We start from the raw sequence: 22,766 nt of genomic DNA, 5'->3' as shown, positions 1-22,766 counted from the left end.
CCTTTCTGTTTAAAAGGTGAAAATATGTCAATATCTGCATTTTTTAAATCCAGACTTTCCCGTCAACACACTAATTCGACCACAAACCAGTTAACTTCCCACTTTGGCATGATTCCTGGTGTGTGTTTTTTTACATTTGCAAGTACAAAGTACTTATTTTAACATACTTATATGGAAAGGCATTATACATAGAGTCTTTCATTTAACAACACCATCCCTATATATACAAACATTTAATGTTGAAAATTAAATTATTTACATACATGTATTGAATTTGTTTACATGAAAAAAACAAGACCTCAAATATTATGTTAACAACTCAAATTAAATAATGATTGAATTCCACGTTTTGTTGATATGCTTAAACTTTTTAGTAATTACATAACCTGGCTAACAAAGCAACACTTTTCAATTCCTAATATGGAAACTGAAAAGGATCAATGAAAACCTGTCAAGCTTTGCCTGCTTTGCAAAAATAAGAAGCTTGTAATTTTCATTTCATTTTATCTATAATAGTATTGTTTTGCTCTTCTGGAAAAAAAACCCCGTTTGCTACTGTTTAAAAGGATGCCTTTGCTTACGTCGTATCTGCTATAAGCGGAGTAGAGTTGATTTTACAGAGTCATCTGTAGACATATCGATTGTTGGACAAGTAAATATCCTTCTCATCATAGAGTGAAACTGCAAATATCACTAAAAGTATATATGGGGGCGATGGCAATTCCTTTATAAATATCATCTTATGTCGAAATTAAATTGAATTTATTTGTGTTAGTTAGCATACTTAATGTAATCCATCATGAAGTTAAATCGATTTAGCAGTTTTATATGTCAGGTTCAACATCAAGCTGCGTTATATATATAATGTTTCTATGCTTCTAGACTTTTACTACAAATTGTCCAGGAGAATGAAGAAAACTGGAACAATACAAACAAGAAAATAATGATGCATAGCATCAAGTCGGCGCTTTAAAATTAGAAGAAAACGTACATGTAGATAACCAAAAAATGGTTATTATTTTAATGATAATATGTTGGGTATACATACGTTCGAAAGACATTATGGTTGATAATATTGTTACAATAGTTAAGCCCGGAATTATAGATATTCTGTTTTCTTCCAAGCTAATCCTCCGGTACAAACTTATTTATACTAAAAATATACTCACGTTTCTTTGGAAGAAATAAGAGGCATTGGTCTAATACATGAGTTTCAATAGCATGAAATTTACATTTTATTTGTACCGGCATGGGAAAACCCAGTTATGTGAATTCCGGGCTATAATTATATTGTATTTTTGATTTTGTGTTTTTACTCTTGAGTAAATAGAACGGAGATAAAAAAATACTATACATTACATTAAGAGGGAATTATATGGAGTTCATTCTTTCGAATGACATTTTCAAAACTCAATGTTAATTTTTCAAAACTCGCCTTTTTCCTGTCGCCATGGGAGATTACTGTGTTAAGGGTTTAGAAACATAAACTAGTATTAAACAGATATGGCTATCTATAAGCTTGTAGGAGATGGCCGAGTTATTTTGATTGAGTTAATATTCAAAATCATAAGCAGGGCTATTATAATTTAATGTTTCATTATCATTCAAATTTTGAAATGTTAAGTTTTATAAAACACACTAAACTTCATATTTTATCATGCAACGTGGAAAATATTGAAAGTATTGTTCAGCAATTGAACTGGTCCCTTAGTTGGAATAATTCTTAAATGATATCAAATATAGTCGGCGCCCTTCTGGATGCCGAGCGCCGACTAATAAAACTCTACATCAATAATTACACACAGAAAGCATGCGCTAAAAACATTCTATACATAAAATGCCTAGATAAAAATCTATATCTATATCACCACTGGCCTCTGAATCATTGTTTGTCACTAAAATGTTGATTAAAACCATTTTGGATACATACAATGAGATAGACAACACATCTGAAGATAATTAGTGCGTTTGATATACAAGAAAGAAACAAATCAAAATAAAAAAAAATCAACAAAGCAGGCGGCCGGGCCGAGAGGCGCGCGCGGCATGGCGAATGCCCGTTCTTCGTCCGCGTGTATCTGCAGGACGCCCTAGCAGATCTCGATGTTCCAGGTATCGTTGGAAAGCTACTTGTCTTGGTCGGGTCCACTTGCTGTCGACGCGGCGATTGGTGGCTCGCAGAGGTGTCCCGGGCTAGGGGACGACGCGATAGTACCAGGCAGGCAGGCAGGAAGGCTCGCAGAGACCCGGAGGGAGCCCAGGTAGGTATCTCGAGGCCGAGCAGAGGCGAGAAGCGCTTTCCAGATCGAGAGAGACAGGCAGGCAGGCAGACAAGGCAGTCAGGCAGGCAGGCAGGAAGGATCGGCCAGGCTCCTCGCAGCCTGGGAAGGCCCCGGCCAGAGCTGAAAAGTGTAGAAAAAAAGTAAAAGTCGAAGTGCCCGACCCACAACCGAGTTGTCATTCCATAGATATGTGGGGGACGTCTGGAAGCTCGCGGGAGGCGAGCAAGGACACAGCCAAGCCTCGGCCGGGCTTCGATTCGCGGCAGGCAGGCTCGGCCGGGCTTCTCGTGTTGGCCGCCTGCCTGCGAGCTGGGGACGCGATGGAAGGAACCGTCGGAAAGCTCCTGGTCTTGGTCGGGCCCCAGTGCTGTAGACGCGATGATTCGCCGGCGAGCAGAGGCCTCACGGGCTAGGGGACAACGCGATGGTACTAGGCAGGCAGGCAGGCAGGCAGACCCGGAGGGAGCCAGGCAGGAGTCCAGGGCGAGGCCGAGAGAGGCAGGCAGGCAGGCAGGCTCGGCCGTGCTTCTCGCGGCCTGGGAAGGCCCCGGCCGGCGCTGAAAAGTGTAGAAAAAAGTAAAAGTGAAAGTGCCCGGCCAACTACCAAGTTGTCATTCCATAGCTATGTGGGGGAAGCTCGCGGGAGGCGAGCACGGACACAGGCAAGCCTCGGCCGGGCTTCGCCACGCGGTAGGCAGGCTGGCTGGCTTGGCAGGGCTTCTCGCGGTGGCCGCCTGCCTGCGAGCTGGGCGACGCGACGGTAGGTACCGTATGAAAGCTCCTGGTCTTGGCCGGGTCCCCGTGCTGTAGACGCCGCGCACCACAAGGCAAGCATATGCCTCCCAGGCTAGGGGAAGAAGCGATAGTACTAGGCAGGCAGGCAGGCAGGCAGAGACCCGGAAGGAGCCCGGTTAGGTTTCTCGGCCGTGCAGTGGCGAGAAGCACTGTACGCCTGTTCTCGACGTTCCGGCTACCGTCGGAAAGCTACTGATCTTGGCCGGGCCCCCGTGCTATCGGCGCTGCGATTCGCCGGCGAGCAGGCTGGCAGGCAAGCAGGCGCGGCCAGCGAAGCCATAGGGAGCCCGGCGAGGTATCCCGGCCAAGCAAAGGCGAGAAGCACTGACATGGGTGAGAGAGGCATGCAAGGCCCGGCCAGCGAAGCCGAAGGGAACCTGGCTAGGTAGTATCTCGGCCAGCGCGCAAAAGTAGACCGACCCACATTCGGGTGGTACATTGGCCTGGCCCGAACCACAACCCACGTGTCATTCCTATGTATGTGAGAGGGTGTGGGAAGCAAATCAGGCAGGTTGCGAGCACGCGGAAGTCGAGCCGTTAATACAAAATTCCGATTTTTTTTACTCTAATCAATATGCCGTTTCACTAAAATACCGTTTAAGAGCTTTGTTCTACATTATTTTCTATATTTGGTATTGACATTACAAACATACGTTGAGTTATGTTTTTTTATGTATTGATCCACGAATTTCTAAATCATAATTTGATCAATTAACTTCGTAATGAGTTATCAGCAACTTTGCCTCTGTCTGTTAAAAAGAAATTATTCATATCCTTCTGTCATTGTCACTTTCGAATTTTGTGGACCGTATGAATGCTTATTTAAATATCAATAATGTAAGACGATGATAATTTCATTTGGGTATTCCAAACATGTCATTGAATATGACGGTTAGTGATATTCAGATTATTATCTTTACTTTAAAATGATAGAAAATATCTATAAAATGGTGGCAGATACTGATTGTAGGGCATATAGACATCTTTAAATCCTTGAAACATATTTAATTAAATCCTCGTTTCTTCTCAGCCTTCAGTGGCATTTTTATTTTCAATTCCAACGCAGTCCAGGGAAATTGCCTCCCAAACCCCTCATTTTTAGAAAAGGGCTTATCAGTCCATGAAATCAGCATGACAATGAACTAGTCAATAATCATCACTTAGCAAGCCATACTGCTGGGCTATTTACTGTGTGTTACTATTCCAAGATGTTCCTTGTTCGGACCAATATTGCAGTATGTGAGCATTGAGTTTCATGATCTAGATCCGAAATCTACTTATCATTTCGTACGCTCTTGAAACATGACTCCGTTGTCTGTAATCAACACTTGCTCAACTGAAACGAACTTCCTCATATCGGTTATTTTTTGTATTCGTAAAAAAACAATGCATTACGATCAAAACGATTAAAACATAACCGTATTGTATGACATTAAAGATGCACTCTTACTCCCAAATAAGATTTACGACAACTAAATCAATTGTTTCAATTTAACGAAAAATAATAATACATATCGAAAACAGTGGTTCTTATGGAAGGTTAATATGTGCGCGAATACCTATTCTACAAAGCCAAAGCGCATATTCGATCCATGTATTTACTTACTTAATTAAACCAATTGCAAGTTTAAGGGAACTTTGGTGGCTGGTTCTCCAGAGGCTATCTGAATGATTGAATAGTTGAGTTTAAACATATTTATTTTACAACGATTGTGAAACAAGTTATTACAACATTATATTAATCACTCTCGTTGGCACGATTTTACGCTTGAGTGTGATCTTTTTGTTGTGGGGGAAACCGGAGAACCCGGAGAAAACCCACTTGTCCGGCTTGGTGACCACGAACCAAACTCATATGCGTCCGAGCCTGGAATCGAACCCGGGTCGCCTAGGTGAGAAGCGAGTGTGCTTACCACTGCGCTAACCGGACAACCAAATGACGAATGAATGATTGAATAGGAATGAGTCTACAAACAAAGGACTTTTTGGACAAAAAAGATGTTTAATTCTATTTAAAAAAGACAACTTCATGCAATTCTTTTCAGTAAAACGTAAAAAGAGAAATCTTATTCAAGGGTTATTCTATATCGAAAGAAAATTGGTGAAACAAAAAACAATGTTATAAACTTTGTGTGACTTTTACATCCTGGTTTATTTAGAATATCTGCGGTTTGGTACTTTAAATTCATACATAGAATTCATTGAAATCGCGTCAAAACAAAATAATTCTTTAATGATTTCCCGTTGCCTTTTTTATTTGTTATATCAGGTTTCTATTGGCAAATTTAAATACAGCTCATAATGGCATACTAATTGATTCCAAATTTCGTCATTTTACTGTATATAGTTCGTATAGCGTGCAAGTATTAACATCATGTGGAAATTATTTAATATTTTGTTCATATTATTATGTTTAAGATATATACTTGCGAATTCGGATAGAGACGAAGGTTTAGCAGGTTTTAGTACTGTCAGAAAAGGTATTTTAGAGAAAACGTTTACCGTTCAGTTTAATGGAACAGAGGAGTTGGCAAGGCTATGTTTGGAAAGTCAAGGATATAATTTCGAGAAAAGGGTAAAAACTAATATGTAACAGATCTTACTCTCTTCACTCAAAAAGCTCACACAACTGATTTAACATCATCACAGCCAAGCATGTTTGGATATCTCTATTTACAGGAGCATTCCCCAATAAATTATGTTGATGTACTATTGCGTGTCAATCTTTGAATATTTTTAGTTTAAGCATCATATAGATAACAGCGATTGTGAATAAAGTTATGATCATTTATACAATGTCATGATCGTTAGCATGATGTTCCGCGAGAGTGTTGTCTTGTGGTGTGGGGGGAACCGGAGTACCCGGAGAAAACCCACTTGTTCGGCTTGGTGACCACTGACCAAACTCACATGTGCCTAGGCCGGGAATCGAACCCTGGTCGCCTTGGTGAGAAGCGAGTGCGCTAACCACTCTGTCAACCGGACAACCTTAAATATTTTACTTGAGTAACGCAGAATTTAAAAGCTATACTCAACCGTTTTAATATACAGACAGAAAACAACACTGGTACTTCAAAACTAAAAATGACCAAAAAAATGAAATTTTAAATACATGTTCAGGTGACCGCCTGGAATTCTCAACATTATATTGTTGTGTAAGTCATTCTAATTGTTTTCAATACCAGATTGCTGGAAATATTTACCGTACAACCAAAGAAGGAATATCTTCAGAGGCAAGCACCGATGACATGAAAAAGCAGCTTATAAACAGCCCTGGCAAAGTACTTTTTTACTTTTATTACAGTGTCATCATAGATAAAATGATTTTTTTTTTTCTCAATAAAACTAGGTATATACGTAATGCAAACATAACCTTTGAAAGTTGAGGTACATGAGACTATGCATAATACTTACATATGAAAATATTTCAATGACAATACTGTTTAAACATTTGAATATAAGCATAACATTTCTACAATACTTCAATTCAGAATTTATAATTTATTCGATTTAAACCATTACGGTTTCTCATCATCATTCAATGCCACTACGATTTACGCTTGCCCTATTCTTCTGAAAAGAAATTTCGATTCGTTTCAATTGCTTGTATTTATAATGCCATTGCTTATTAATACGCAGTTTTGATTTAACCAATCACCGTCATGTTCCAAAAAGCGGCGTTAATAACAAACAACTTCAAGCGGATAAGGCACATATCGATCATTAATTGAAGCGTTTTGTTATACTGAAAAGATTAGTGTAGCTTGAAACCTCTTTTAATAATTGGATTCTCCATTTAAAATGCCATCCGTTCCGAGTCGTGTCTATTAAAAAAAAAAGATTTTAAAGGTTTCAGAATTACATTCTTACGACACTCCTAATCTTAAAGCGTAATTACATTCTTACGACACTCCTGATCTTAAAGCGTAATTACATTCTTACGACACTCCTAATCTTAAAGCGTAATTTCATTCTTACGACACTCCTAATCTTAAAGAGTAATTACATTCTTACGACACTTATAATCTTAAAGCGTGATTACATTCTTACGACACTCCTAATCTTAAAGTGTGATTAAATTCTTACGACACTCCTAATCTTAAAGCGTAATTACATTCTTATGACATTCGTGTTTAACATGCTTAATATAACGCTAAAAATACAAGTATTACAGTATCAGTATATAAATGACCTTAAAATCGCCTATAAAAAATAGATCTCAAAAATGTTCAACTTTTTTAATAAGCTTAAAGTCAAAGTAACTGCATTTTAATACGTCAATAACAATTCAAAACATAAAAAAACTTTTTCATAAACATGAATCAGTCATGTAGCTGGCTTGGTCAAATTAGTGTTCAACTACGGGTTTCGATTTTCTATAGTTTATTTGTTCGTTTCGTTTCATCTCCATAAACCGTAGATGTGTACCGTAAACCGTAAAAACTGAAATTAACAGAAATGAATTATCTCAAAAAATTAAATCGTAGATTTTCATATTTCCGTTCGAAAATTAATGTTTTATGGCTTAAACCGTTACTACGGTTTAAGAAAAATGCATAAAACATCAATTTTTGAACTTAAATATTAAAATCAGCGATCTAATTTTTTGTCAGCAGTCTTATATAATTGGTTTCCATGGATTTTGCAAAAATTGGCTCGTTCCAAGACAAAAAATATAAAAAGTTGTCAAAACGTTTAATCCGTGAGAGTGCAGCTTAAAGCAAATGTTTTAGCCATAGCGTACTGAAAAGTGTGAACTCATACTAAACTTTATCTTTTAATATTCATATTATAAGGATACATTCAGGGTTAAATTAATGCTTAACAAATGTTCAAGTTTGTACGAATAGCGTACGCAAAGTCACTAGTACAAATTTTAATTGTTTTATGAACATTTTTAAATATTGGTAATAATGTTAAACTTTAATCTCTTGTGAACCAATTTAATTTTGTCATCATTCGAAAGACTTGCTGATTACTTATACGTGAAATTATTGATCAAATAACAGCTAGTACAGATACAACAATTTGAGATTGTACTGTTCCTCCTTTTTTGAACATAAATCCGGTGTGAATTAGCCTATCTCACAATCTTTCAATGCCGAACAAATATAATTTGACGAAGTCTTCTACACTTAGAAAATTGTAAGAAAGTTTGTATAATCAAAAACAACTGTAAACGTGTTCTCGTTGTCATGAGAAATAATGCGTTAAATCATTGTATTTACGAGAAACTATGATGTCAGTTTGGTGATCTAATTTTGGTTGAAAAACTGTCATATATTTAAGATTCATATATCGTTACGGTTTTTTGGTTCATAGCTTTGATGCCATTTTGGTTCTTAACATTTATTTTGATAAACAATTATCAGATTTCGGTAAATGAATGATGCAATTTACAGACCTGTTCATCTGTGCTTAACATATGGAGAGAAACAGTCGAGAAGCGAGTAACACGTTCAACGATTCTAGAACGACCAAAGAGACAAACCCTGGATGACGCAGAGTGGAACGAACAGTGGTATTTAGTGAGTGTACCGTTTTCTTATTAATAAATTGATTGCAAGGTTAAACCAAAAGTGTACATGAATTATCTACCAATAATTAGATTTCGCTTGCTAAAGCAGGGGTCGACAAAACAAAGCCTTTGACGCAAAACCACGACATAAACGGCACGTGTCCATGTAATGGCGTGCAATAAGTGTCATTTTTGGATTGGTTTCCGCAAAAGGTAACTTCATTTTTAACGCTGTAACATTTTGCTGCAAATTGTAACACCATACTATCACAAACAAGCCTATATACATCACACCATTGTCGCGTGCCAACGATGAATGGAGAGTGACTATCCGACGATAGTAAACATTCATAAAATTGTAGAGACGTGGGTTAGTAGATGGGCAGTAAGACGACGACATTCAGACAACCGATCGTAATGATAATTCCATAAACTACAATAAATTCATAGATTGCCAAATCAAACGTTTCAAATACAGTTGCGATGTTACATTTCAGCGGAGAAACAAATCACACGAATCTATATCTGTACGGATGAAATAAACTCTTTTATTGTATTAGTTATATGTTAAACTCTGTCTTAATAGCCGGACCTAATACTTTTCAAGGTATATATACAAGTAAGTTTCATATTTCGGGCCAGTATTTTGTATGCACTTAAATTTCCAGCGTCTACAGCCTTTCGGATACTTTTAGAACGCCGATCACAGTCCCAGTATGGGTGTAGCAGCTGCGTGGGCCAAAGGCTACAAAGGGACAGGAATAAAAATCATGGTCATTGATGATGGACTGGAAATAACACATACTGATCTAAACGACAACTATGTAAGAGTTATTGTTATTGTCATCATTGAGAATGGCGCACCAAAGCACTAATTTAGGTTTTATTAAACAGAATATACTTTACATACGCAATTTAACATCGATCAGGGTAAAAGCTTTAGACATGGACAACAATGAATGACTGCTTAAGGTTGTTTGTGATTTTGTGTTCTATGTCTCTGGCGTTTACCCAGTGCTATTAAACCGGGTTTATGTTTAAACTTTTTACTACTGAGCTTGTTTCTGTAGCTTTTCGCATAAATATTGATAAGATGAGGTAAGATATATTTTACTAAAACTGTGGTTGTATTTTCCATGAATCAATAACAGGGGGCAGAAACAAATTATTTTCTTATATGTATATATATTCTATATATATATAAACATATTGGCTTAAATAAACAAAATAAAAATTGTTTCTGCCCCCTGTGGATGCCTGTGTAAGGGGGCGTTGACACTGCATGCCATCTTTCTGTTAATGAATAGTATCAATGAAACCGAGACTGCTGCTTAATACCTTAGATGAGGTGTGTGCTTCCGAAGGATCACATTGTCAGATTGATTGTATCACATGAATGTAAAATGCGAAATTAAACATATTTGCTAGAATTAAAAATTGATAATATATTTAGCATGGTCCAGGTTCCCTTTCAAAATCAATAAATGCATCAAGCGCTAGACTTATATAAATGTTATCAGGGTTTTCCCTAATACACGATTTATGATATACCATCTGGTGGGATTCGTAATGGAAAGAAAATATACATACAATATGGCTTTACTTACGATTGATGTGATCATTTGTTTCATATCAAAGATTATTGCTTTTAAAATTGAATGCTTATGCTATTTCTATTTAGCTATCAGACTTGGGATATGACGTCTTTACCCAAACAGCAGACCCGTCACCGAACCCAAGTACAGACAAGTAAACATTTTATTCTAACTTTCATCACTTTTGTCACAAAGGCAGTAATCTAGTACAAAACGTAAGTATGTGCCATTAACATACACGAACGAGAATGATAACAGACTGATTCAAACAGTTCAAACATAAGCGTTTATTTTTCTGTGTGAAATTTAGTCAATTTCCACGTGATTTATTCGACAAATCTGGCAAAGTGGACATTAGTATTGCACTTTTGAAATAATCTATCTTATATATAGTCAGGTATGAACTCCCTTGATTCTTCTGATTTAACATTTCATACAAATGCGCTTATTTTTCTATGGGAAAATATTGCAATTACCACGTGATTTATTCGACCAATCTCACAAACTGTACATTGTTATTGTACTTTTACGAAACTATTCTATCTTATAATTATATGGTCATGAATTCCCTTGATTCTTCTAACAGCGGACGGTGATATTTTGTTTATATAAACTTTCTTTTATTGCAAAGCTTGTGTTTTATAGCCATGGTACAAACTGTGCAGGGATCATTGCGGCCGAGGACAATACCGAATGCGTCATTGGGATAGCTTACGACTCGAAAATCGGAGGTAAATGATGCAATCGACTATTCTTATATGCATAGCATATACTGCAAAATCTTGAATTGATAATGTGCGTGTTTAGTAACATAAGTACAAAAACAGCCTGGCATTGCACTGTTAGGGCTAATAAGTGTGCCCCCCCTTTCTGTTATATTATACCAAGTTTTAGGATAAAGACACGTATTGTATTGAATCAGATCAGTAGGACATATATTTATCCTATAGTATAAAGTGATTTTCTGTTGATTAAAGGGATAAGGCTATTAGCATCAAGTGGAGCCAGCAATTCTCAAGAGGCCGAAGCGTTGGTTTATAAAATAGATGAAGTTGACATATACAGCAACAGTTGGGGATCTTCGGATAACGGACAAACAATATCCGAACTTGACGATGTACAAGAACAGGCACTCATTGATGGAACAACACGCGTAAATATTCAATGTGCATTCTGCAGGGCTTTTTCAGAAAAAGACCCTAAACATTTTGGGCCCGAGGGTACTTTAGAAAAAAGCCCTGATTCTGGTGTATAGTTATTTGAATATCGATTTTTCAGTTCGATTTTCTGTTTTGACGGGTCTTTCGTGTATGATACACATAATTTGCAACAATTGATGAGTAATGTTTACTCGTTACATTCATACTTTTAAAACAGATCTAATATAATAATTATAATAAATGCTACCCAACAAATCAATTTTTTAACATTCAATAATTTAGTTTATTTTCATATAACATTAACATTCAATGTAATGTCTATAACATTAACATTCAATGTAATGTCCTACTGCTCCGACTTGAAGGGGAGAAATGGTCTAGGAGCTATATATTCCTGGGCTGCTGGAAATGGCGGGCAGAACGACGATGATTGCAACTATGATGGCTACGTAAACAGTCCGTATACAATAGCTGTGACCTCGCTTCAAACGAGTTCAGCACCGGCGGATTACTCAGAACCGTGTTCAGCGCTTATGTGTGCAACATACGGCGGCCTATCAAATGATGACGGCATTGTAAGAACTCTAATAGGTCAATATAATGAGATAACAACTATGACCCTTTAAGACAAATAAACCTTACCAGGTAATAAGCAACCATTTTGCACTTAACTCGTATGATATAGAGGCAATGCATCTAAACTTCATTAGACATATAGAGTGTCTTTAGGTTTAAACCGGATTTATGTTTAAACTTTTTGTTACTGAGCTTGTTTCTGTAATTTTTCGCATAAATGTTGAGCTTGAATTGACTTGTTTTTTTTTTTTTTTTATAATTCATCATGTTTGTAATTCAAAAATAGCAAGTGACGAGGTGTAAGTGCTAATTTAACTGTGTAAAATAAATGAAGAAGTTGGTTATATTTTACATATAAGTTTTAGTTAAATACAAACATGATATTTGTTGCCGAAAACGAAAACATAATTTCTTTGATAGACCAAATTCATTTGTTGAACAATTTATTACCTTAACATTTATAAACCTACTTTGTTTCTTCCTGAAGGCAACGACTGATGTATCGAAAGCTTGTACAACAACGTTCGAAGGAACGTCCGCCGCCTGCCCTGTTGCATCGGGGATATTCGCCCTTGTCCTTGAATCAAGGTAAATTGTGGTACGCTGGCAGTTGTTTAGTGCCGCCCGTATTCGTACACATCAAAGTTAATTACTTTGTTGTCTTTCAGTCGTTAAATGTCGTCCGTATTTCACCCAGAGCAAAATAAGCTACTGTGTTGCCTAGCGTCCGTAAAACGCTGTCCGTGCTTCGTCTACATAACAGTCAGTTACTTTATTGTCTGGCGGTCGTACAATTCTGCCCGTTCTTTGTCCATGGCGTAGTTAGATACGTTGTTGGGTGTCGGCCTTAAATACCAACCGTTTTTCATCTGCGTAGGTATTCACGTTCTTGTTCTTTAGTATCCTCCAATAGCACTTGGTGATTTACGAAAATCGAACAATGCTTAAAAAGGTGTTTCACATTGTTATCGGTGGGAAATGTCTTTCGGAAACTGCAAACTTACGTCGGGTGTTTCACATGCTTCCGCACAACATACTTTATCTTTGTTTCAGATGGTATATGACCTTATAATTATAATGCTAATAAATATATCCGACGCATGAGTGGTATGTCAGCTGTGTTTTGCATGTGGAATGTCCGTGTTATTTTGTATTTGTTTGGTCTCTGGTTTGGTGCATCTAGGGCTTTGACTTTTGTCATTAAACATGGACATCTAAAGTTATAAGTCTACTGGCCTTGTTCCTTAGGTTTCCATTGTATTATCCGTTTTGAGAGAAAAATGTTTTATTCCTGATTTATACTTCTGAACAACAAAGTGTATACTATCAAAATATGTTCATCCGTAAAACATGATACAAAATTCTGGATCAGGGATCCTTTGAAACCAAAACATAGTTATATCCTGAGTATGAAAACGACGGTCTCAGTTTGATTGAGACTGTCAACGCACAAAGGAAAGGGAAACTGTTCACGTACCCCTAAGACTGGCCAAATCGATATTATTTTTCCGAAAATCTAATACCATATATATTAGATGTCAAATATGTAACGAAGACCCTGGATTAAGAGGCACAAACACTAAACGAGAGACTTGTTTAGACATTTTTAACATCAATATATTGTCAACACATTGAGACTAAGAATAAAGTTTATCTTGACTTGCTTTTATGTTATAAATGTTATTTTATTGGGTGTTTGAATGCAATATTAGTGACAGAATTTAAATGAAACGATATTCATATCAAAGTTATATTGAATGCTCATATTCAATCTGGTAAAATGATATATCGTCAAACAAATACATCATATAGTGTTGTTTTTTTTTTCATTGTGCAGTGATTGCATTGTTAAACTTTGAAAACTAGTCAAATATGTAGCATGCAAATAAACAGTTGTCAATATTTTCATTGTTTTGCAGGCCTAGTCTTACATGGAGGGATCTTCAGCACATTATTGTCGAGACCGCCAACAACAACCTTGACCCTTCCCATGACTTCTACCTCAACGGAGCCGGAAAAAAAGGTACGTTGTTGTGTGTATATTTTGCAACGTAATTTAAGCGAACTGCCCTTCTGTATTGTCTTTATTTTGAATTGATAGTTGCTATAGACAAAGTAGTTGATATAAACGCCGATCAAAACAACGTTACTTTTCGTTATCCGGGTGGTGCTTTGTCATGTTGTATTACGACCATGGAGGAAATTTTTCTGGAATGAACGAAAACAAGTTTGAAAACAAAAATGATCAAATCGGTCTCGGCATTATTCAAACAATTCAAGGTTGACATTTGTTTAAAACACTTTAATTTTGACCGAATTTAAATGAGGCAAATGAATATGAAATATAATTAAGAAATGTGTTGTGATTATTTTTGTAATAATGTACCAATATTAGGACTTTATACCACAATTAAAATCAATGTCTAACAAAAACAAATCATTTAATATGGTTAGGGTTTTTGTTATTTTATTGAATGTATTACATTCAATTATATTAATTATAAGTAACAAAATTAGCTAATAACATCATGGATTCATGATCGTCTGAGGTTGATATTTGCTTTATCATTAAACAAGTGAGCACAACAGCTGGGTTCGGTCTTCTCGATGCGGACGCCATGATCAACAAAGCTGTCAGTTGGACAACCGTGCCAGAGAGGCTCAATTGTGAATCACAGACCAGTGTTGTTAACAGGTATATGGTATATATTGCCATCAAGAAAAAAAACTGCTTTGATTTTCTTAATTTTAATGTCGACGTACGTACCACATTTAATTTCATAAAGAATCTTCTAAAACAAAGACGTTAAAGCTTCACCTTCTTATCTGATTTTGCGAAAAACAAACACATCATTTATTTGTTTGTGTACTATAGGGGACACTAAAAAACTTAAAAAGGATATAAAGGCCCATTCGTTTTTGAATAAAACTAATCAGATACAAGTCGAAATAACATAGGCAAATATTGTCTTAAGCTAAACTTGACCTCTACACTTTTCCATTTTGATATGATACCAACAGTGCTGCAGCCGTGGAAATCCTGAACACAATCACCATGAGCGATTGCGCGATCAATTACCTAGAACACGTTGAGGTTACGGCTAAAATTTCAACAAACATCACTGGGCATATGGAGCTTTACTTAAAGTCACCAAACGGGGCAAGCTGGACACGCATCTTAAAACACCGAAACCAGGACCTATCTATTGGAACGCTTGTGGATTACAGGTTTATGTCCGTTCATCAATGGAGAGAGGGGGCGAATGGTGACTGGACTATCAAACTCTCTGACTCAAACGGTGGACATGGTATGAATTATGACTGTTACTTTACCGGGTTTATAATCATTGCTGTAAACGATGTACGCTTTGTATACCTGTTTACCACAATATATCAACATTACAAAATAATTATTTTTTAAGCTAGAGTATATTATTAAAATACTTCATTTTTAATATATTTGGTTTGAACAAATATGAATGTGTTTTTCTGTTGATAAATGCTTTTTCATAGTTTTGTAGTTTACAGTTGGAAAGACAGTGGTACAGAAGTAATATTTTTATGAAAAAAAACTTCAACCTCAAACATTATTTTCCTTCATTTAGTAAAACATGACATTTTAATTAAAATGATTTATTAATGGGATATAAAATCTTAACTGAAGATTATTCGATACCTTCTTTGCAATTCAGGTCATTTATTTATAACTTTAATAGTCATAAAATTAATAGTGTTCCACCTTTCTTTACAAGATCCGGTACATACAGCATGAACTCGTTAAGTCACTTCTTTTCTTTGCAGTGTTGGTATTTTATCATTGGAAAGTCAAACTCTACGGAACCAACACGGACCCGCTTGCAACTGATGAAGGTATGCGTTTTATGGATTAGAATGTGTGCCTTTCTGCGTTCAGACAGTAGATCACATAAAAACAGTCGATCAAGAGACAATGCGTTAAAGGTGTTTTAACTACACACAATTATACCTCCAACTTCAACTTCAAAGTTTATTGACAAATCGGCATATAACAATACCTTTGGCCATTAAACATATTTAACAATGTACAGACAACCGAATGATATTTTTAACAACACAATTACATTTATAGTTATAAGGAGTACATTTTTTTTAAAGAACATCTAGATAGATATTAAGCACAAGTTAAGAAGCAGGTTGCTTCTTGTCTTTTTAGCATAGCATGATCAATATATTTAGAAACATTTCTTATTGTTTTTGATTTTTCACACGACATTAACTAAATAAACTTTTGAATTGTCGGAAATGCTACATTTATACAATATTTTAGTCTTAAATTACGAGGAAGTGGGCATCATTAAATAAAATGGTATTCGGATTCGACTACTCTCAAATTACAACATTTACAAAGTCTAGCAATTCTATCAATATTTAGATATCTGCCCGTTTCAATTTCCAAAATTTCCAAATTTCCAGAACAGTCTCGTGTTAAACACATTCGAAAGCAATTCAAATTAAGCCCTGTGCTACTATCATATGCAAAACTATTTTGTATCCAAAACATGATTCCCCATTAAGCATTTGCTAAACGCAAGCAGGTAAATAGATATAACAAATACCACAGTGGTAGAATGCTTGAAATTGTTTAACTTTGAATGTTAAGAAAGATATTTGTATGTTCATACCACGTGACCCTTACGTAGTTTGTTAACAACATAGTTGTCCGACTTAATAATTCAATTAAAAGTAGTTTCACAATATTCTCGATACCGATTTAACTAATAGATTATCCTGTACCACATAGTTTTTATTTACTTGCTTAAACAGGAATTAAAATATCTGACCGAACAATGTTTACCGTATCGGTTTAACTGCTGTTTACTAATACGATATCGTACTAGTTTTACTTCCAAAATACATAAATACATATACAGACTAAAAATCGCGTTCAAACTCAAAGTTAATGAATTGTTCATTGAAGTCGTTACATTATATAATATACTTATGTTGCATATCTAAAAGATCATATATGGGAATTTTCTATCCAAAAATATACCCGAGTTCCCAAAACGATACGAAAATTAGTTTACAGCTGGTAATAAATTAAAAGCATGGCGTTGCCATACAATTCCATCTGCATAAATGGTCAATTTGAGTACTTATTCATACTTAAAAAGGTTCAATCGAAGGTAAAATGCACCTAGATTACATTCTTTTGGATGTGCGTGACTACATATGTATCCATTTTTTTTGTTATAAATAATGAATTTTATGAATAATGTACTTTTATATAACTGCATTCTGTTCGTAGGATGGAAGCTTATTTGGGACATTTGACAAGTTCACATAAACATTTAAGAAAATGTTCAGATCAATAAAGATATTCCTTTATAAAGTGTGTATGTTCCTTAATTGAGGAATTCACAACTATTGAATAAACATAAATGTATTCGTATAATATTGTTTAAAACAAACGTAATCTCAAAAAAATTCAGCTAGACATATTTAGGTAAACAAGAAATTACAAACTCTTCATTCATTTCAATTATTGCTCTTTGAGGATGGTCTACCTAAAGCAATCTTTTGTTGCAGACGCCAAGGTTGACGTCATAGCTATAGTCGCTGGCGTTGTAGGTGGATTAACAGGGGTAGTCGCTGTAGTAGCTGTTATAGTGTACGTGATGAAGCGTAGCAAGGACACTCCAATCGTAGCTCCGGAAGATCCGTCAACCCCGTCAAACACCAAATACTAAAGAACAAACAAATCAACAGTTTTATCACAAGCTTCTATGTGAAGTGCATCTGAGAAATCAACAGTTTCATCACAAGCTTCTATGTGAAGTGCATCTGAGAAATCAACAGTTTCATCACAAGCTTCTATGTGAAGTGCATCTGAGAAATCAACAGTTTCATCACAAGCTTCTATGTGAAGCGCATCTGAGAAATCAACAAAATATGGTTTTGACAAATTGGATGATGCTTAGAATAAGTGAACAGTGTGAACATTATTATTTTCATTCTAACATCAAAATCAATTACGGGACGGGAGCATTATTCGCTTTTTGAACTACACGATGTTTATATATTGTTGTGTTTTTGTTACGGAAAAGGGAATATTACAAGAATCAAACTAATATTTTCCCGACATCTTAGCCAACAAGAAATAGCTGTTTACATCGACTTCAATTCATCACAAACTTGTCTGACAATAAAAACAGTACTTTATTTTTCCTTAGGTTTCAATGCATTAAAGAGCTTTTATTTGGTATTAATATTCCTTGGTCATCATACTGTGTCTCATTATATGTTAACTTTTCCTGATTTGAGAGCACTAATCTTCACGTTCCAGTATATGCTCGATCAAACAAATTTCTCATTAATTTTTACTTTTAGCATGTTTGAATGTATTTTATATTACTGTATTTTCATTGCATGTACGACTGACCGAGTGCCCATTTTGTCAATACTTGTTGAAATGTTAACGGTCTTCATAAAATGATAAACAACATTGCAAATTCATCTTTCAATTAGTATGCGTAATAAAAAACATTCATTGAGAATAGCAAAACACGTTGTCTATAAATGCTTAAATCCTTGAATACTTATTATTAAATAATTAGAGAAAAAAATAGAGTGAGTATATATCTATGATAGTCTCATATGATGTCAGATCAATTCCAGAGGTCCACACGCTGTTTCAGTAAGAAGAAAAGTTTGAAATACCAACGAAATTCCAAACTCGATCACTGACTCACTATATACTATGGAAGTAGATGAGAGGGCGGAGCATACCGCTTTGCAAACAGTACCAAAGCAGTTGCCGGAATAGACGGGATAAAGAACTTGAGAATTAATCCACATTTTCAAAAGAAATTTTCCATTAAAAAATTAAGCTCTTGTTTCTGAAATAAATGTGATGCAAGTATTTTCGAATGAAAAATTATCGACGTTGTCTGTGACACGTAACAAGTTTAACCAATTTCAAAATGTTCTTTAGTGAAAAATCGTAAATTTGTAATCGTTTATGTTTTGTACAATGCACATTTTTGTGTATGACGAAATAAAGTGTGGCAAATGCTGATATTTGCTGGATTTCGTTTTTGAAGAGTATAAATTTCATATAAGCGTTAACAGCTTTGTTGCTACGTAATTGGCTGATTGACATTATCACGTGATGTTATCAATGTATTGTTAACATGAATTAATATTTGATAGTTCTGGTGGTCTAGCTATCAGCTATATAAGAACTTATTTCTTACAGTAGAGAACCTCGGGCATATGAAAAACGCATGAAATTCACCTTCTAACATAGCCTGTTCCCGTTGATTAAACAGGACGCATATTCTGTCATTTCTTTTTATGTTAAGATGCCGGCCAACACCGATATTTAACCGGTGACTTGAACACCTAAATCTCGCGCGAGCGCACGAACAAATTTATGTAACAAGTTTATGGAAAGATATTTTTCCGGATTGAGTAAGGATTTAACATGTTTATAGAGATCGCATCTTGAAGATGTATTAACGGAGTCGTGCAACCCCTGAGTCATACAGTCAATTAAGCGAAGTTTAAGTTGCGCGTTGAAAGTATTAATGTCGCCTACGTCCATAACAAGACGTAGCCAAATCCATACTGAAATAATATTTCTCTAACTTGTGTTACCCAATTTATTCTTTCAATATCGTCTTGACGTTTTAACATCACGTAACAATGTTTAGGGTAGCGATGGTTTTGCATATGCAGAATTTTACACCGGTATTTAATACATTTTGAATAATATATCACGCAAAGTGAAACACGACCATATTTACCTAGTGCCATACAATTATTAGTACTCATATTTAGACCGAGTAAAGTTTTACAGAACGCACTTTGAGCTCGTTCGATTTCAGGGGCGTATCTACAACCCCAGATCCCCGATCCATATGTCAGAATGGGGACCACCAAAGAGTCAAACAGTTTAAAAGGTTCTTTGTTATAAAAGCGACCAAAAGATCTTTCATAAGAGTTGATAGCAAAAACTGCTTTTCTGGCCTGCAATGTTAACTGGTGTTTTGCATCTGACCAAGAAAGATGGGGGGGGGGGGGGGGGTAAAAGGTAGACCCATATATTGACACATTTTGACCTTTGTATAACCAAGTTTCATAATTTCTCAACGGGCCGCCGTTTCGAAATACAATGATTTCTGTTTTCTTTAAGTTAACAGTCATTTCTGCGTTATCACAATATTCAGATATACGGTTTAAGTTACAATTGTAAGTTATTCGCGGTTTCTGTGCAATTTGAAACGTCGTCTGCGAATAGCAGACTTATAATGTCGGGAATGTAATTTGTTATGAAAATTTCTCTATTAAAATTTTCCCTTCAAAAGGAACAGAGGTCGTTTATATATAGACTAAAATTATCGGTGAACTCAAATCTCCTTGTCTGGTACCTATGTTGCTAATAAAGGCTTCTGATAAATTCCTCTTTTTTACTGAAACGCGCGCGGTCATAAATTTGCATAAATTGATACAAGAATATTTAATATTTTGCCACGAATGCCTTTACTCATCAAACTAGTAAAAAGTGTTTGGTGAACTAACGAATCAAATGCCTTTTTAAAGTCGACAAACAATACGTTAAACCTCCCCCAGGCTATGATGTATATTTTGTTATCATTGATTGCAAACAGAAAATATTATCTATAGAAGAATGGCCCGCGCGAAAAGCGTGCGCCTCGTCAATTACGTCGAACTCCTCCGCCCAACATGTAAGCCGATCATTTATTATACCAGAAAATATTTTGTACATGACATTGATGAGGGAAATGCCACAATAATTAGATGGATCGTTTCTCGAGCCTACCTTAAATATAGGCACCAAAATGCTTTCGCACTTTCGCACCAAGCGTCTGTAAATGATCATATACATAAAACTTTATTGAAAAGTGTCAATAATATGGTTGCTATTTGGTCACACGTGTGCTTATAAAACTCTGTCCCTATTCCATCAGCGCCACATGCCTTGTCCGTTTTAAGTTTACCGATACTTTGAAACACTTTTTCGTTAGTAAAAGGACAATTCAATACCGAATCCATGTCATGGTTATGGATACCATCCGCGTTTATATTTTACAAGTTAAACTGACCATCTTTAAACTATAGGTCTTAAAAAATACCTAAACCACTCTTTATTCTGAATATTACAAGGAATTTTTATTATTATTATCATTATTATTTGTTTATTTCTTGTATGTCAAAAGCAATAAATATCTTCAGATGTGTTGTTTATCTCATTGTATGTACCCAAAATGGTTTTAATCAACATTTTAGTGAGAAACAATGATTTAGAGAGGCGTGTGTTTATAATTAAAAAGCAGAAATGCATTATGTGTAAAATACACGATATCTGCAAAGAAGCCTAAAATAAATGTTCGAAATGCCTTAATAAAATCAGTATAAACTAAATTCGTTATTTTTGTAATAAAAAACTGATTTCTCTTCCGTCCCCCTCTGCACATTGTAACCATATGGTGAATATTTGTGGCAAGTATATTTAAATCCTTCTCGAGGTTCAAGAGATAAGGCACGGACCCGAAAAGTAGTTAAATGACCTTGACCTCTAAATGTGACCATGACATTGAACCGAGCTGGTTGTGTCATGCGTTCTGCACATCGCCTCAATATGGTAAATATTTGTGGCCAGTTATTTTAATAGTTCTTCTTGTGGTTCAATATATATTAAGCGGACACGAAGTAATTAAGTAATATGACATTTTACCTCTTAGTGTGATATTGACCTTGAACGAGCTTGAACATGTGCTTAGCGCATTGTCTAAATATGATGAAAATGGGATACAAAGTATTTGAAATGAATTTTGACATCTAAATGTGACCTTGACCTAAAACAGAGCTGCTTTACCATATTGAATCGTTCTGCACATCGTCTCAATATAGATAACTATTACTGGTTGAGAAGCAGTTTCCGACGGAAAGCAGTTTCCGACAAATCGCTTTTTCGCGTACTTTCTTTTGATCTTCATAAAGAAGGTATTGCAATTCAATTATATGGTTACTAGGCAATCAAAAGTTAAAGTTTTTACCGAGACACGTAAATAACTTTTATTATAATTTAATGTTTAATGTTTATTTTTCAATTTGTACACAAACTTGCACGTGGGGGATCGTCAGAATGATGATTGACTGGCGTAAGTTTTTAGGTTTAATTTTTGGTAAATGCTGAAAAATTAAATAATAGTTCTCGTATTATAGTCTTCTATTTAGTATATTGAATAAATGGATAAAAAACACACAATAGGCACCTAAAATCTGCCACGTATTTGATTTGTCGGAAACTGCTTCTCGTCAACAGCTAATCAGAACAGTGAAAGTACCCTCTTGGCGCCCCCATTAGATACACTATATGTGACGTCACACATGTGAAAAATATATCAACAATAGCAGCTTGAGCTGTAGTTATCTAAAATGTGAACAATTTTAGTAGGAATTTTAACACGTATGAATAAATCAATAAACACTTGTAAAAACTGTCGGAAACTGCTTCTCAACCAGTATGGCGAGTTATTTTAAAATCCATCAAGTGGTTCAAGAGATAAGAAATGGAAACTAAATATATTCATATGACCTCTAAGTGTGACCTTGACCTTGAAACAAACTGGTTGTAACATGCACTCTGCACATAGTTTTAATATGGTGAACACTTGAAGGCATTCAAACATATAAAATACTCAAAAACTGCGAAAATAAAGGTGTCGTTGGTGATGTGATACACCAGTATACGAGATTAAATGCTTTTCACACAACGATATCAATTGCATGTAAGTATTTGACAATTTTCTTTTTTTCTTACTATCGTAGCATC

General features: G+C 35.6%; 2 protein-coding genes across 2 annotated transcripts; both read left to right on the top strand.

Annotated features, from left to right (window-relative positions):
- Positions 1-2,706: 2,706 nt before the first annotated feature.
- On the top strand, positions 2,707-3,466 carry LOC128213555 (octapeptide-repeat protein T2-like). The gene is made up of 2 exons (XM_052919399.1): positions 2,707-2,848; positions 3,159-3,466. The coding sequence occupies exons 1-2, from the start codon at positions 2,707-2,709 to the stop codon at positions 3,464-3,466; spliced, it is 450 nt and encodes a 149-aa protein (XP_052775359.1).
- A 1,944-nt stretch (positions 3,467-5,410) lies between these two features.
- Positions 5,411-18,972, top strand: LOC128241438 (furin-like protease 1). Its single transcript, XM_052958362.1, has 14 exons — positions 5,411-5,652; positions 6,263-6,358; positions 8,480-8,605; positions 9,291-9,419; positions 10,277-10,344; positions 10,836-10,921; positions 11,168-11,343; positions 11,716-11,925; positions 12,414-12,514; positions 13,846-13,949; positions 14,504-14,621; positions 14,948-15,234; positions 15,728-15,796; positions 17,495-18,972. Exons 1-14 carry the CDS (start codon positions 5,452-5,454, stop codon positions 17,653-17,655), a joined length of 1,932 nt encoding a protein of 643 aa, XP_052814322.1. The 5' UTR covers positions 5,411-5,451; the 3' UTR covers positions 17,656-18,972.
- Positions 18,973-22,766: the final 3,794 nt, after the last annotated feature.

Source organism: Mya arenaria, chromosome 2 (assembly GCF_026914265.1).
Source record: "Mya arenaria isolate MELC-2E11 chromosome 2, ASM2691426v1".
Taxonomy (NCBI): Eukaryota; Metazoa; Mollusca; class Bivalvia; order Myida; family Myidae; genus Mya; species Mya arenaria.
The sequence above is the reverse complement of the archived record's forward strand: the minus strand, read 5'-3'. Positions and strand labels throughout refer to the sequence as shown.

Coding starts and splice junctions, on each gene's coding strand:
- LOC128241438 (XM_052958362.1), top strand. CDS start 5,452: ATGTGGAAATTATTTAATATTTTGTTCATATTATTATGTTTAAGATAT. Junction 11,926..12,413: donor TATCAAATGATGACGGCATT/GTAAGAACTCTA, acceptor TTCTTCCTGAAG/GCAACGACTGATGTATCGAA. Junction 13,950..14,503: donor CAACGGAGCCGGAAAAAAAG/GTACGTTGTTGT, acceptor TCATTAAACAAG/TGAGCACAACAGCTGGGTTC.
- LOC128213555 (XM_052919399.1), top strand. CDS start 2,707: ATGGTACTAGGCAGGCAGGCAGGCAGGCAGACCCGGAGGGAGCCAGGC. Junction 2,849..3,158: donor CCCGGCCGGCGCTGAAAAGT/GTAGAAAAAAGT, acceptor AGTACTAGGCAG/GCAGGCAGGCAGGCAGAGAC.